Genomic DNA, 13,907 nt, shown 5'->3' with positions numbered 1-13,907 from the left:
ATTTGACATGAACAATGTGTTAATTCATGCTGCGGATATTCACCACCAATTTCATCCTTTGCAAAACAGAGGATCAGGTCAGTGGTAAAGGTGCATCATTACATAGTAGTAAAGGCAGCAATATTTGTACAATATCTGTGTGGATATTTTCGCTGTTAAGTTGCTGTGGGACTTGCATTGTCGAAATTTTGCAACAAATACATTCTGTGACTTTACCCACTAATAGCATCGGGGGTCCTAAATCACTTATGTATGACACTGGAGTGATACCAAAGGGCTTTTCCTCATATTCCTCCATACACTTTTTATGGAAATCTTTCTGCCACCTATAAGGTCCTAACTTTTAATGAAGGTCCTCATTTTGTTAGTATTGGAGGAAGAAAACTTTGGTCAGTCAGGGGCGCTCAGCGAATGCTCAATCAGTCAGGGGTGATATGGGGATAGAGGGCTCATTCAGGAGTGATACAGGGGCAGGAGGCACAGTCAATTGGGGTTGATAAAGGGGAGGGGGCACAGTCAGGGGTAATGCAGGAAGCGGGGCACAGTCAATCAGGGTTAATAAAGAGGGAGAGCTTGCAGACAGGGATGATGCAGGAGGAGGGGTCACACTCACAGGTGATATAGGGGGAGGAGGTGCAGTCAGGGGTAATACAGGGGTAGGGGGTGCAGTTAGGGTGATGCAGGAGGAGAGGGGGCTTAGTCAGGGTGACATGGGGAAATGGGGTTCAGCCAGTCAGAGGTGATACAAGGGAAGGGGGTGCAGTCAGTCAGGGGTGATGCAGGGGGAGTAGGTGTGGTCAGTCGGGGGTGATATAGGGGAAAGGGGTTCAGTCAGGGAAGATACTGGCCTGGAGGTACAGACAGGGATGATATAGAGGGAAGAGGGTCAGTCAGGGGTAATATGGGGAAGGGGCTAAATCCAGGGTGGTACAGTGGAGAGTGTGCAGTCAGGGGTAATACAGGGGAAGGAGCTCAGTCAGGGTTGATAGAGGTAAGGGGTTCAGTAAGGGGTGATATAGGAGAGGGGATTCAATCATTGAGGATATAAGGGAAAGGGGCTCAGTCAGGTGTGATACAGGAGAGGGGGCACAGTCAAGGGTAATACAGGGGAAGGGGCTCAGTCAGGGTTGATATGAGAAGAGGGTACAATCGGGGTGATTGAGGTAAATGGGGCTCAGTTAGGGGTGATATAGGGGAGAGGGTGCAGTAAGGAGTGATACAGGTGGATGGGGCTCAGTCAGGGGGGATATTGGGAAGATCAGTCAGGAGTGATAAGAGAATGGGGCCCAGTCAGTCAGGGGTGAAAGGGGAAATGGGGGAATGGGGCCCTCATTCATACATTCATGAATTAGCCCCATCCCCCTCTATCACTCCTGACTAAAAGCCCCCCCAATTTGCACATACTCACTGTTAGGCTCCGTTAGTTATTGCTGCTGTAGCAGGAAGCCGTCTGTCTCCTTCTACCCCCTACTCTGTGCCTGTGATGATGTGTTGGGAGGAGAGGAGACAAACAATGCTTGTACTGATTGACTGCTTTGCAGCCAATCAGTGTTAGCTTTATCAGTGGCAGCACCTAATCTCCCTGCTTGTACAATGCAGGGAAGAGTTAGGCAACTCAGGAGGGTGGTCGGTATAGACATCACTGGCACACATGTCTTATGTTCACTGTGCCATCAGGTGTCAGTGCCTAGGCCCATCGGAAAATCCTCCAGTCCTCCATTTGGCCAGTCCGACCCTGCCTGCAATATATTATGTATAATCTATAATGACATCCACAGGATAAAATTATTACATCACTCAATACAGGATAAGCAGCATCACAATTCAAAATCACTCAAAAATTCAGTAAAAAAGACATATCCCAAAGAGTACTTAACTTAATGTTTACCTGTAGACATGGTGAGACAACTATAGGGCTATTCATACAAAGCACCTGTCACGGAGTGACTAGGGACTGTGGGCGCCTACCCAATCCCTTGAACTAGTGGCGCCCTTGTCTATCCCTGTCCCCCAGATTACTCCTGAAGGTAGAGACGCTGGGTTCACATGCCTTGCTTTGCTCCTGCATTAACCCTTATCTGTCCTGTCCCTCTCCTAGAGAGGTTTGAGACTAAAGTGTATAGGATAACACTAACCAGACAAACAATGGAAGACAGACCGGGAAAAATAAAAATTACAATCATGCAAAACACACTCGCTAAACAACAGAGTGCAACACGGTGGAGATACAGGAAAGAGAAACCAAATAGGAGAGGATGAGGATGTTCACACAAAAAAACCCAAGCAACTATCACTTGACCAACTCTCCAATTTCCTACTCCAAACATGAACTTCCCCTTCAACTCCTAACTAGGCAGTAAGAACCATCACTTAGCAATTCCCAAGTGCAAGTGATGAGCATGTATAACAGAGAGGAGTGGTCAACACTGAACAGCTGAGACAATCTAGGTTGTCAACTGAACTGATTAACACTTGCACTGCCAGCAAAAAAAATACCTGCACTGATTAATAAGATGTTGACACAGTTCTAACCAGTTCAGGAGTTCAGCTAAGCATACGATCTGCTGTACCCTGTGGTATCCCTGTGAAGGCACCCCAACGTGCAATGAATATCTTTCAGAAGGTGGTTTTAAGGGTTTTATTCTTGTATTGTCTTGGTGGTTATATTGTTCTTCTTTATTATACTTATGCACTAGAGTAGATATATATTTAACATAAGTATATTTTCTATTAGTATTTTGCTAGATATTTATTGGTGCACACTCATCTAACAAGTGCATAGGGAATATGCCATGTAGCTGATAAAGGACTGATACAAATAGAACATATGAAAAGTGATACTGAAAGATAATAATAAAAAGAGCATAAAATAAATATTATGATCTCATATTCCGTGCATGTAATATACTGTATAAGATAGTTAACTACATACTATGTTATTATTATAGCTGAAGAATGCTACTGACTTTTTGATGACACAACAAACCAGTGTTCCTGATACAGGAGAGAATATATCTGAGGTCAAGCAGAGAATAGTAGAATTGGGTAACATTGAAGAAAGGTCAAAGGTATGACTGCTCATCTATACCATGTCTTCTATAAAGCTTTTCATAATAATCTTCTATACCATGGCTATGGTTTACTTCTCTTGGACCTAAAATTCAGTTCACAACCCTCATCCTGTATTTAAATACCTGGATCAGACAACATTGATTGTGTTGACCAACTCCTGAGGCACCCAATTCCTGTGGCATGTGCCTTGGTTGTACCCTACTCAAAAGATTTTTTAAATAGTCAAGAATTAGAAAGTTATATCTTATTTAACTGCTTTTTTTTTATATAAGTTTGGTCAATACTTTGAATGTAACCCATTGTTATCTCACAGGAATTAATGGGAAGGTCACAAATGGTGATTTTACATGGACACCAGCTGGCAGCAAATCATCATTATGCACTAAACCTAATCTGCCAGCAATGCAATGAGCTAAGGCATGCATCAGACATCTTATCTGAGGAGATAAGAAGAAAGCTGGCTCATCTATCTGCCACACATGAACTACATGTTCGACTGCAGCAGGTAACAGTGAATCCTCCGATATTTCAATGTCATGTATAGTGATGTCAAAAGTACTCTGATTCACCTGTAGAAAGTACTCACCTAAATAATGCCATGTAGAAAGTGTTCACCTATAAAAAAAAAACACCTGTGGATTTACTCACCTTTAGAAATAATCACCTGTGCATTTTTTCACCTATAAAAATTATCACCTCTATAAAATACTTTTTCCTGCAGTTATTCTTACAAAAGTCTTGTAGGTATTTCTGGAGTGGGGCGGACTTTATATAGGACATTTTTTTAAGGCACAGTCCTTCCTCATTGCCTGCATTTAGTGGTACCATGAGCAGTCTCTCTCTCTCTCACCTGTATACATAAGTATTCATGCTGAGAGATAACAGAGAATCTATAAAAGGCCATATTTATACAAGCAACATGTCAATTTATGACACCACTTTATGCAGCATCTCTTGGGAATTCTATCCATGTACAGTATTACTCCAGGTAGAATAGATTTCGGAGGGTGGGAAATGTCTGACTCAACACTATTCTCTATTTTGAGATTTTTATTTTTAGGGATGTAATTCAGCACTGGTCTAATACCAATTAAAAAAAAATATCAGGAATTTCCCATGAGAAAAAATACCTCTAAGTGAAAAGTGCTACACCAAGAACTTCTAATTCTAGAGACTGTCCCGGCTCATCCTTTAACATGTCTTCATAACATAATTTTAGGTGGATTTCTTTTTAATTATGGTAATTTCTGTTGAGTAATAATTAAAAAATGTAGGTTCTGTAGAAATATTATTTTTCTTAGCTATTGTTAGATTTACTTATTTGGTAGGGACAATGGTGGATTGAGCAAGGTATGCAAACACTTTCAATTAGTTGCCATGTTGAGCTGATTTTATGTTCATTGTTCTCCTATACAGTGGGGCAAAAAAGTATTTAGTCAGTCAGCAATAGTGCAAGTTCCACCACTTAAAAAGATGAGAGGCGTCTGTAATTTACATCATAGGTAGACCTCAACTATGGGAGACAAACTGAGAAAAAAAAATCCAGAAAATCACATTGTCTGTTTTTTTTTCATTTTATTTGCATATTATGGTGGAAAATAAGTATTTGGTCAGAAACAAAATTTCATCTCAATACTTTGTGATATATCCTTTGTTGGCAATGACAGAGGTCAAACGTTTTCTGTAAGTCTTCACAAGGTTGCCACACACTGTTGTTGGTATGTTGGCCCATTCCTCCATGCAGATCTCCTCTAGAGCAGTGATGTTTTTGGCTTTTCGCTTGGCAACACGGACTTTCAACTCCCTCCAAAGGTTTTCTATAGGGTTGAGATCTGGAGACTGGCTAGGCCACTCCAGGACCTTGAAATGCTTTTTACGAAGCCACTCCTTCGTTGCCCTGGCGGTGTGCTTTGGATCATTGTCATGTTGAAAGACCCAGCCATGTTTCATCATCAATGCCCTTGCTGATGGAAGGAAGTTTGCACTCAAAATCTCACGATACATGGCCCCATTCATTCTTTCATGTACCCGGATCAGTCGTCCTGGCCCCTTTGCAGAGAAACAGCCCCAAAGCATGATGTTTCCACCACCATGCTTTACAGTAGGTATGGTGTTTGATGGATGCAACTCAGTATTCTTTTTCCTCCAAACACGACAAGTTGTGTTTCTACCAAACAGTTCCAGTTTGGTTTCATCAGACCATAGGACATTCTCCCAAAACTCCTCTGGATCATCCAAATGCTCTCTAGCAAACTTCAGACGGGCCCGGACATGTACAGGCTTAAGCAGTGGGACACGTCTGGCACTGCAGGATCTGAGTCCATGGTGGCGTAGTGTGTTACTTATGGTAGGCCTTGTTACATTGGTCCCAGCTCTCTGCAGTTCATTCACTAGGTCCCCCCGCGTGGTTCTGGGATTTTTGCTCACCGTTCTTGTGATCATTCTGACCCCACGGGGTGGGATTTTGCGTGGAGCACCAGATCGAGGGAGATTATCAGTGGTCTTGTATGTCTTCCATTTTCTAATTATTGCTCCCACAGTTGATTTCTTCATTCCAAGCTGGTTGGCTATTGCAGATTCAGTCTTCCCAGCCTGGTGCAGGGCTACAATTTTGTTTCTGGTGTCCTTTGACAGCTCTTTGGTCTTCACCATAGTGGAGTTTGGAGTCAGACTGTTTGAGGGTGTGCACAGGTGTCTTTTTATACTGATAACAAGTTTAAACAGGTGCCATTACTACAGGTAATGAGTGGAGGAAAGAGGAGACTCTTAAAGAAGAAGTTACAGGTCTGTGAGAGCCAGAAATCTTGATTGCTTGTTTCTGACCAAATACTTATTTTCCACCATAATATGCAAATAAAATGAAAAAAAAACAGACAATGTGATTTTCTGGATTTTTTTTTCTCAGTTTGTCTTCCATAGTTGAGGTCTACCTATGATGTAAATTACAGACGCCTCTCATCTTTTTAAGTGGTGGAACTTGCACTATTGCTGACTGACTAAATACTTTTTTGCCCCACTGTATATGTCGTGCTAAGGTCTCCCATAAAGATGCGTGTATATTTCTGATTTCGTACCGATGCATACAACATTTGGTGCTCTACAGTTACATAGAAAACTCGATTATACCAATGTATATGAGTGTAGATTATCTCCAACGCATGGTGCTTGCTTCTAGAGGAGAATATCTGATGGACTCCACAGCCCCATACTAAAGAAGCACTGCTGGAAGGCATTGTCCTAGTGTCCTTAAGCCCTTGTACTTGGTCGGAGGTCTCCTCTTTGTTTAGGACTAGTTTTATACTTACTAAATGTTCTCGATGAAGTTTTCAATATCTGTCAGTAGAAGCTTTTTCAAGCTTTTTTTTAACCTTAAAAAGTTCATATATGCTGTTTTATTCCAGGCTCTTGAAAGCTGTGATAAAGGTGCATACTTTCTAGCTAACCAGCAAATGGACAAGTGCCAGTCAAGAGAAGGGGCTCAGAGAGCGTTACAAGATGTTGAGAAGTTTCTAGACAGCTCTGAGCTGGATTTAACTTTTGATCCACAGTCCTTACAATATGATTTTGAGTCAATTCTGACGGATGAGTTGAAGGTAGCAGTTATCATTTGTTATGTTGTATTATGTTATTATGTTTTTGAATGTTTAAAAAATAAAAGTTCAAATCACCCCCATTCAACATAAAACAATTAAAAAAATACTCATATTTGGTTTCACTGCATTCAAAATGGCCCGATCTATCAATATGTAAAAAGAATTTATCCGATTGGCAAATAGCGTAGCAAAAACAAAAGGAAAAACGCCAGAATTATGTTTTCTTTGGTCACCGCAAGATTGCATTAAAATGCAATAACAGGCGATCAAAAGATCGTATCTGCACCAAAATAGGTTCATTAAAAATGTCACGCAACAAATAAGCCTTCACCCAACCCCAGATCACGAAAAATGGAGTCACTACAGGTCTCAAAAAATGATGCAAATTTTTTTTTAACAAACTTTTGATTTTTTTTCACCATTTAAATAAAAAACAAAAAATACATGTTTGGTGTCTATGAACTTGTAATGACCTGGAGAATCATAATGGCAGGTTAATTTTAACATTTGGTGAACATGGTAAAAATAATTCCAAAAAACAGCTGTGGAATTGTCCTTTTTTTGCAATTTCATCGCACTTTAAATTTTTTTCCCATTTTCGAGTACACAATATGGTAAAACCAATGCTGTCATTCAAAAGTATAACTTGTCCCGCATAAAACAAGCCTTCACATGGCCATATTGACGGAAAAATAAAAGTTATGGCTTTGGGAAGAAGGGGAGCGAAAAACAGAAATGCAAAAACGAAAAAGGGCTATGTCGTGAAGGGGTTAAAGGGAATCTGTCAACAGAAAAAGAAAAAGCCAAGCATAGGTGTTGGATGCACCCTAGGCATGGCAAGCAGTTCAGTGCACCTTCCCGACTACTTGTTTTCAATCTATCTTGACATATTTTCCTAGAGTGACAGTTTTGGCTTTAAGCAGTCAGAGAAGGGCATAAATATTTGGAAAACAAGTAGACGGGAAGGTGCACTAAACTTCTCGGCCGCGCCAAGGGTGATGGGCTCCTTTTAAGATGAATAAATAAGTAGAGAACTGATTGGGAAGACATCAATGCAACTTTGGAGTTTTACAAAAGATTTCCATTCAATTCATTTTAAAAGTTTCATAGCTAAATATTTGGTAACAATAATAATAATATTTTTAAGCTGTAACTGAATAATGTTAATGCTGGCTGCTCTGACTCTTTTTTTCTGCACTATAACTAAAAACCATGGCATTTCATTCTTGTAACCCTCAAGATTTATCCTCTGCTTTAGCAAAATCCTATCACTTCTCTTGAGCACCAAATAAATGCATTCTGTACAAATCCACCATACATGGAAGTTAACAAGTAGTCATATATATATTTATATAGCAAAACCTGAAATGACCTCCGTCTCAGCTATGATTACCCACTGTAGCAATTGAATTTGCGATATGAAATGCTTATGATTATTTTAGTGCCCATAGAATCTTCTCTTGGATCTCTGCTCATTCACATTCACGCTTTCTCTTTCCGATTCCCAAATTCATAGGGATCAATCTTAATCACAGAATGGTAGAGTTGGAAGGGACGACCTCCTGGGTCATCGTATCCAACTCCCTGCTCAATGCAGTATTCACTAAATCATCCCAGACAGATGTCTGTCCAGCTTCTGTTTGAAGACTTCCATTGAAGGAGAACCCTCATGGCAGCCAGTTACATTCATTTATCACCCTCACTGTCAAAAAGTTTTTTCTCTTTTTCAAGCTAAACATTCCCAAATCCTTTAACCGTTCCTCATAGGACATTGTTTGCAGACCTGTCACCATTCTGGTCTCTCTTCTTTGAGCTTGCTCCACTTTGTTCATGTCTTTTAAAATGTGGTGCCCAGAACTGGACACAGTATTCCATATTTTTAATATTATTATTATTTTTTTTTTTAATAATTTTGACTTAAGGAATAAATATTTTACCTTCCAGAAAGACTGTTTCAATGAAGAATAGTCTGATCTAGTCTATTTCCAGCTTCCTGGAATGCCTTACAGAATTTTACTTAGTTATGATTGTTGCTTTTAACAATTTATTGACAGTACTTCATTTTAATTATTGGCAATTTAGGAGCCTCCACAAATGATTGTATTTCTCTGATTTATTAGGCTCAAATTCAAGCTGTCCAAGCCAAGATTGAGAACGTCAGAGAACTCTTTGAAAACCGTCAAAATTGTCTCAAGAAGTTGGCTGATAAGCAAGTGCGGCCAGTCCAGTTAGTAGCTCCTCGCCCTGAGACTCCCCCTAGAGCTAAATCACCTCTTTTTTCTCCAAAGCATGGTAAATTGTTTATATAATGTCTGAACTTCGTATAGAATTAGATCCTGGATCTGTGCGTTCTGAAGAGGTTTCCAATATATAATGTGTATGCACAAACAGAATATCAATTAGTATATTAACAGCAGATTTCTAGCTCCATCCAGATAGACACAATGTCTATTCCCCCAAATGTATTTGTAGTACTCACTGTTCATGCACCCAACTTGTTACTGACGTCTCTGATATCTCTTTGATAAGGCGATAAGGCGATTAGGCTAATTACCTTTCTGTAGGTTGATAATTAGGCTGGGGATACATGACATCTTTTGGCTGTGACACATTTCGCATTACCAAAGTTCGCTAGGTGCTGCTGCTACATCGCAGCACAATACAAGTGAATGGTGTCACATTGAAACCCTGAGAATACTGCAGCCACAACTTGCTTGTCAAAGTACGCTCAGGGTAGCAATGTGACCCCATTCTCTTGCATTTTGCTATGTAGTAGCGACACCTAGCGAACTTTGGTCATGTGACAAGTGTCACTGCCAAAGTCATTGTGTAACCCCAACTTAAATGTCTTCTCCTCATAAACAGAACCTTGTCTTTATCTATTAGTAGTAATATATATATATTTCTATCAAAATCCCCCCTTAGATATCACTTGCACTAAAATCCTGCTTCTGTCCCAAAGCGCTGCAACTCTTTTATGCTGCCAGTGGGTTGACGCATGCCTAGCGCATACGCTCCCCACCGTACAGACTTCCGCAAATGGGCGGTCAGGAGATCTGTCCCTAACGGGGGTTCATTATGTTGTAATCAAAGTCTCTTAGTTAGCAGTCTATGCAGCCAGTGATGTGTATTCTCTGTCTTGTAGATAATTTATTCAGTCAGGTAGGGCATCCACAGCATCATTCCAGCTTAGGTGTATCTTCTGATATGAGGGCTTTCCTGCAATGTGACGCGTGGATCCAGGTTGGTGGCGTCAGCACTTGGAGAAGGACCATAAAATCTGGGATCGAGTGCTCTCCTTATGAACTTTTTCCACCAACACTCAGTCTCCTGACTTCAGGGCGTGCATACCAGGCACCAAATCTGGACCTGGCAATGAAGGAAAAAACTCGAGAATAGACATTAGCAAAATTCTTGATAAATTCAATTACGCATGCAGACAAAGTATCACATTGCATAGTCAACTACTGAGGGAAAAATACCCCTAACCTGGGTTTAGACCCAAATAAAATTTCATATTGGTGACAGCTTTTTCTGAGCCTATGCGAGTGTTTAATGCCATGGTTTGTCTGTCTTTTTGGCAATTTTTTAGCATGCTGCTCTTAAGTGTCCCACTTAGTCTATGGTGCGGGATGGCAGGAAGTGTGTAGGCCTAAGTCTGACCCTACTGCTGATCAGATCTCTTGTGTCAGGTTTGCTGTGAATGTGGGTCCCTGATCACTTGCTATCACTTCTGGAACCCCCATATCTGCACACTATTTTTGAGAGTAGCTTCTTTGCAGTAGTCTACACCAACTGGTTTCTTACTGGGAAATCTTCAGGCCAGATGATGTAGGGGAACTTTTCCCACTTGTCCGATGTTGCATTTGTCAGAGGCCTGACAGCTGCTGGAAATTTGGCTGTTAAGGTGGGAGTCCAGTCCAATCAGGTCATTCATCTGTGTCTTCAATTCTGTGCGGGGGCCATGTGTCCATTGAACCACCGTAGGGTACATACTTTGAGGTAGACTGGGTCTGTCTTGAGGTAGCTGTTTGAGGTAGCTGTTTGAGGTAGCTGTTTGAGGTAGCTGTTTGAGGTAGCCGTTTGAGGTAGCCGTTTGAGGTAGACATTTGAGGTAGACATGTTTTTTGGAGCCCAGTGCTTTGGCCCTTCAGCATCCAGCTTTCCTTCTCCTCCTTTCGAGTCTGGTCCTGCTACTTCTTGTACAGGTTCCAGGAAGTCATTTTGTCAGGTTTCCTCGTCTTCAGTCGTCATATAGTAGCCGTCCGGCTCTACGATGTCTCCCATTTTTCAATATTGTCTTCCTCTGGCTGCTTCTTTGGCTGCCACTTCTGCCATGTTGATACCCCCGTGTCTCTACTGTGTTCAGTTTTCCGTGTGCCTTGACCTTTAACACTGCCACCAGTTTTAGTAGTTGAAGAGCGTCCAGCATGTCCCTGATGGCTTCATGATTCTTCACGATTGACCCGCTTGCTGTGATGAAGTCTCTTGCAGCTCAGATAGGTCCGAAGTCATGTGCTATGCCATGCGATTACCTGGAATCGGTATAGACGTTTGCAGTTTTGTCCTTCGCAATCTGGCAGGCCTTTCGTCAGCTCCTATCAGTTCCGCTTCTTGGGCTGACAAACTTCTGGACCATAGGATGTCTTGATTGCTGGTCACTGCACTTCCTTCATCATCTGCAAAACTGGAGCCATTTTTCTCGGAAGAGTCCGTATCCGCATCCCCCCTTGGGAGTGGGAGTAGAGACAGGTAACAGCTGAGAGCACTGAAGAGTGGTGGAGAGCGGATTTCCAGTGGTTGTCCAAGAATGACATCAGCAGCCTTGTCAGGAGGGCGTGTGCTGCAAATATTGTTTTCATGCAGGAGGGCCCCCCCCTTGCAACTGGATCCAGGCCAGCTAAGAGGTAGTCTAGAGGCCTCTGGTTTTCCTCCGTGGGTCTGTTTTAAGACGCCAGTAGCATGACCTCCTCCACCTTTGTCCTTCTTTTTCCGTTCGGCAAAGACGGGATGGCTTCTCTTAGTCAGGGAGGCCTAGAGCTAGCGCAGAGACTATGGAGTCTTTCAGTTTCCTGTACGAGATGAAGGCTGCAAACAGGAGAAACGGGGTTGCATTGATGCAATCGTACAGAGTTCTCCTTTCACAGTCTTCCTCCTGATCAGGAAAAACTGGGACTGCACGATGATTCCCATGGATGAGGTGACTCACTCTGGCCTTGCTCTTCACAATGTCGTGAGGGACTCCCATCTTCTGGCACAGGGCTGGCAGGGAAACAAGCCATTTACTGGGGTCCTCTTCAGCAGAGATGAAGTCCAGCTGAGCTTTCTTGCTCTCACAGGGGGTCTTTTTGCTGGGACTTCTCCTTTAGCAGCCAGCAGTCGTACCTTTCACCCAGCTTGAACTCAGGTCAGCATTTGTTAACCAGTTTGAGGAGCTGAGTGGCTGTCTTCTGGTCCAGGGCCTGGATAAACTTCAGGGAGCACCTTCCGAATCTTGTCCAAGATGATCCTCTGGCGCTGGAGCCAGAAGCAGTGCAGCCATTTCACAAAGCGGGTATGGTCCCTCTGGGTTGAGAGTTTCCTGGCCCATGCCAAAGTTCTTAGGCCATTTCTTGAACAGCAGTTCCACTTACACCTCCAGTTGGTCAGTTGGTGGACAGTTTGACTCTGGGTGGTGGGCACGGGATGCTGGGCCTTGTGAGCGTCCGGGGCTCTAGACTTGAGTGACACCCGCACTGGCGCAACTTGAAGTCTACCTTGGACCATAGGCTTCTGGGTGCTATGTCCAGCACCTCCTTGGGTGGGCTTGCACCGATTGTGTGAGGCTCTTGTAGGGCCGCCTGTTATGAATGATTCACCGGAGGAGGAAAAAACAAAAATACAAGCTAAGTCCAGAAAACCGGAGAGGTTGGCAGCTAGCGGATTGCATACCCCTGATCCTATTCACAACAACTAACAGTAGCCGTGGAGCATTCCTACGGTGGTCCTAGACACGTCGTCACAGCCGGAGAGCTAAATAAGCCTAAAGAAAGAAAGGGGAAATCTAAACTGCCCCAGAGCAGACCCCAAAGCAATAGACAGCCCCCAACATGTATTGACGGTGAAAACAGATGAAAGCACAAACACAGACAGAAAGACAGGCAGAGCAAACAATGGGGCCCAACTAACTAGATAGGAAAGGACAGAAAAGATTCTGGCTGCAATCCGCAAAAATCCTACCAAAAATGTCCCACCACGTCTGATAGGAAAAACAGCCCTGAAGTCACTAGACTTCAAAATCCCTATATCAGCACTCCGATATATTCTGAAGACAGAGCAAAAGAGAATTAACCGATCAGGGACAAAAAAGGAAATTCAGCAAAGCCCCAGCCGGGGCTGGCTGAACACTAAACTAAGCAAATCAGACAAAATCTCATGGAACAATACCAGAGCAAAAACTTTAGAAGACAGGAACTGAACTGGAGGCCAGAGCTCAGAGCAGAGAAATCACCAGCAACCCTACAGGGCGTCGGCTGCCTTATATCCACTCAGAGATTCCGGATGTCCAATCGCAATCCACCTGTTCAGGTGACAGGTTTCTCCCATCCAAATCAGTTTCACCACCTCCTTTCACCAGCAGAGGGAGTTCATCGGACATCAAAGGTGAACGAGAAAATGAGCTCATAACAGTACCTCCCCCTTGAGGAGGGGTCACCGAACCCTCATTCACGCCACCAGGCCGATCAGGATGGGCCCGTTGAAAAGCACAAACCAATCTTTCAGCATGAATATCGGATGCAGAGACCCAAGAATTATCCTCCTGGCCATAACCCTTCCACTTAACCAAATACTGGAGTCTCCGTCTAGCCAGACGAGAATCCAGTATCTTCTCAACCTCATATTCCACATTACCTTCAACCAATACAGGGTCAGGAGGTGCCACCACAGGAACTACTGGCTCAACAAACCTCTTCAACAGAGACTTATGAAACACGTTATGGATCTTAAATGTAACAGGAAGAGCCAATCGAAAAGAGACCGGATTAAGAATCTCCAAAATCTTGTAAGGTCCAATAAATCTAGGTTTGAACTTTGGAGAAGCCACCTTCATAGAGATATTCTTTGATGACAACCAAACCATATCACCCACCTGAAACCAGGGACCAATGGTCCTATGCCGGTTAGAAAACAGCTGGGCCTTTTCCTGGGAGAGAGACAACTTATCCACCACTTGGTCCGAAATCTGGTGCATTCTCTCCACCA

At 42.8% G+C, this 13,907-nt stretch overlaps 1 protein-coding gene across 4 annotated transcripts in view; it reads left to right on the top strand.

Moving 5' to 3' along the window:
- Positions 1-13,907, top strand: part of MCF2 (MCF.2 cell line derived transforming sequence) — a 251,763-nt gene that overhangs the window by 179,151 nt on the left and 58,705 nt on the right. For all 4 annotated transcript variants that reach the window (XM_073543572.1, XM_073543571.1, XM_073543574.1 and 1 more), the window contains 4 exons: positions 2,949-3,068; positions 3,386-3,577; positions 6,474-6,665; positions 8,786-8,957. In XM_073543572.1, the coding sequence (XP_073399673.1) occupies positions 2,949-3,068; positions 3,386-3,577; positions 6,474-6,665; positions 8,786-8,957 (676 nt within the window). The remainder of the gene's footprint in view (positions 1-2,948; positions 3,069-3,385; positions 3,578-6,473; positions 6,666-8,785; positions 8,958-13,907) is intronic.

The sequence above is a fragment of the Dendrobates tinctorius genome, unplaced genomic scaffold, assembly GCF_039654945.1.
Source record: "Dendrobates tinctorius isolate UK_male_01 unplaced genomic scaffold, ASM3965494v1 ptg000133l, whole genome shotgun sequence".
Lineage (NCBI taxonomy): Eukaryota > Metazoa > Chordata > Amphibia > Anura > Dendrobatidae > Dendrobates > Dendrobates tinctorius.
This window is presented reverse-complemented; position numbering and strand designations above follow the sequence as displayed.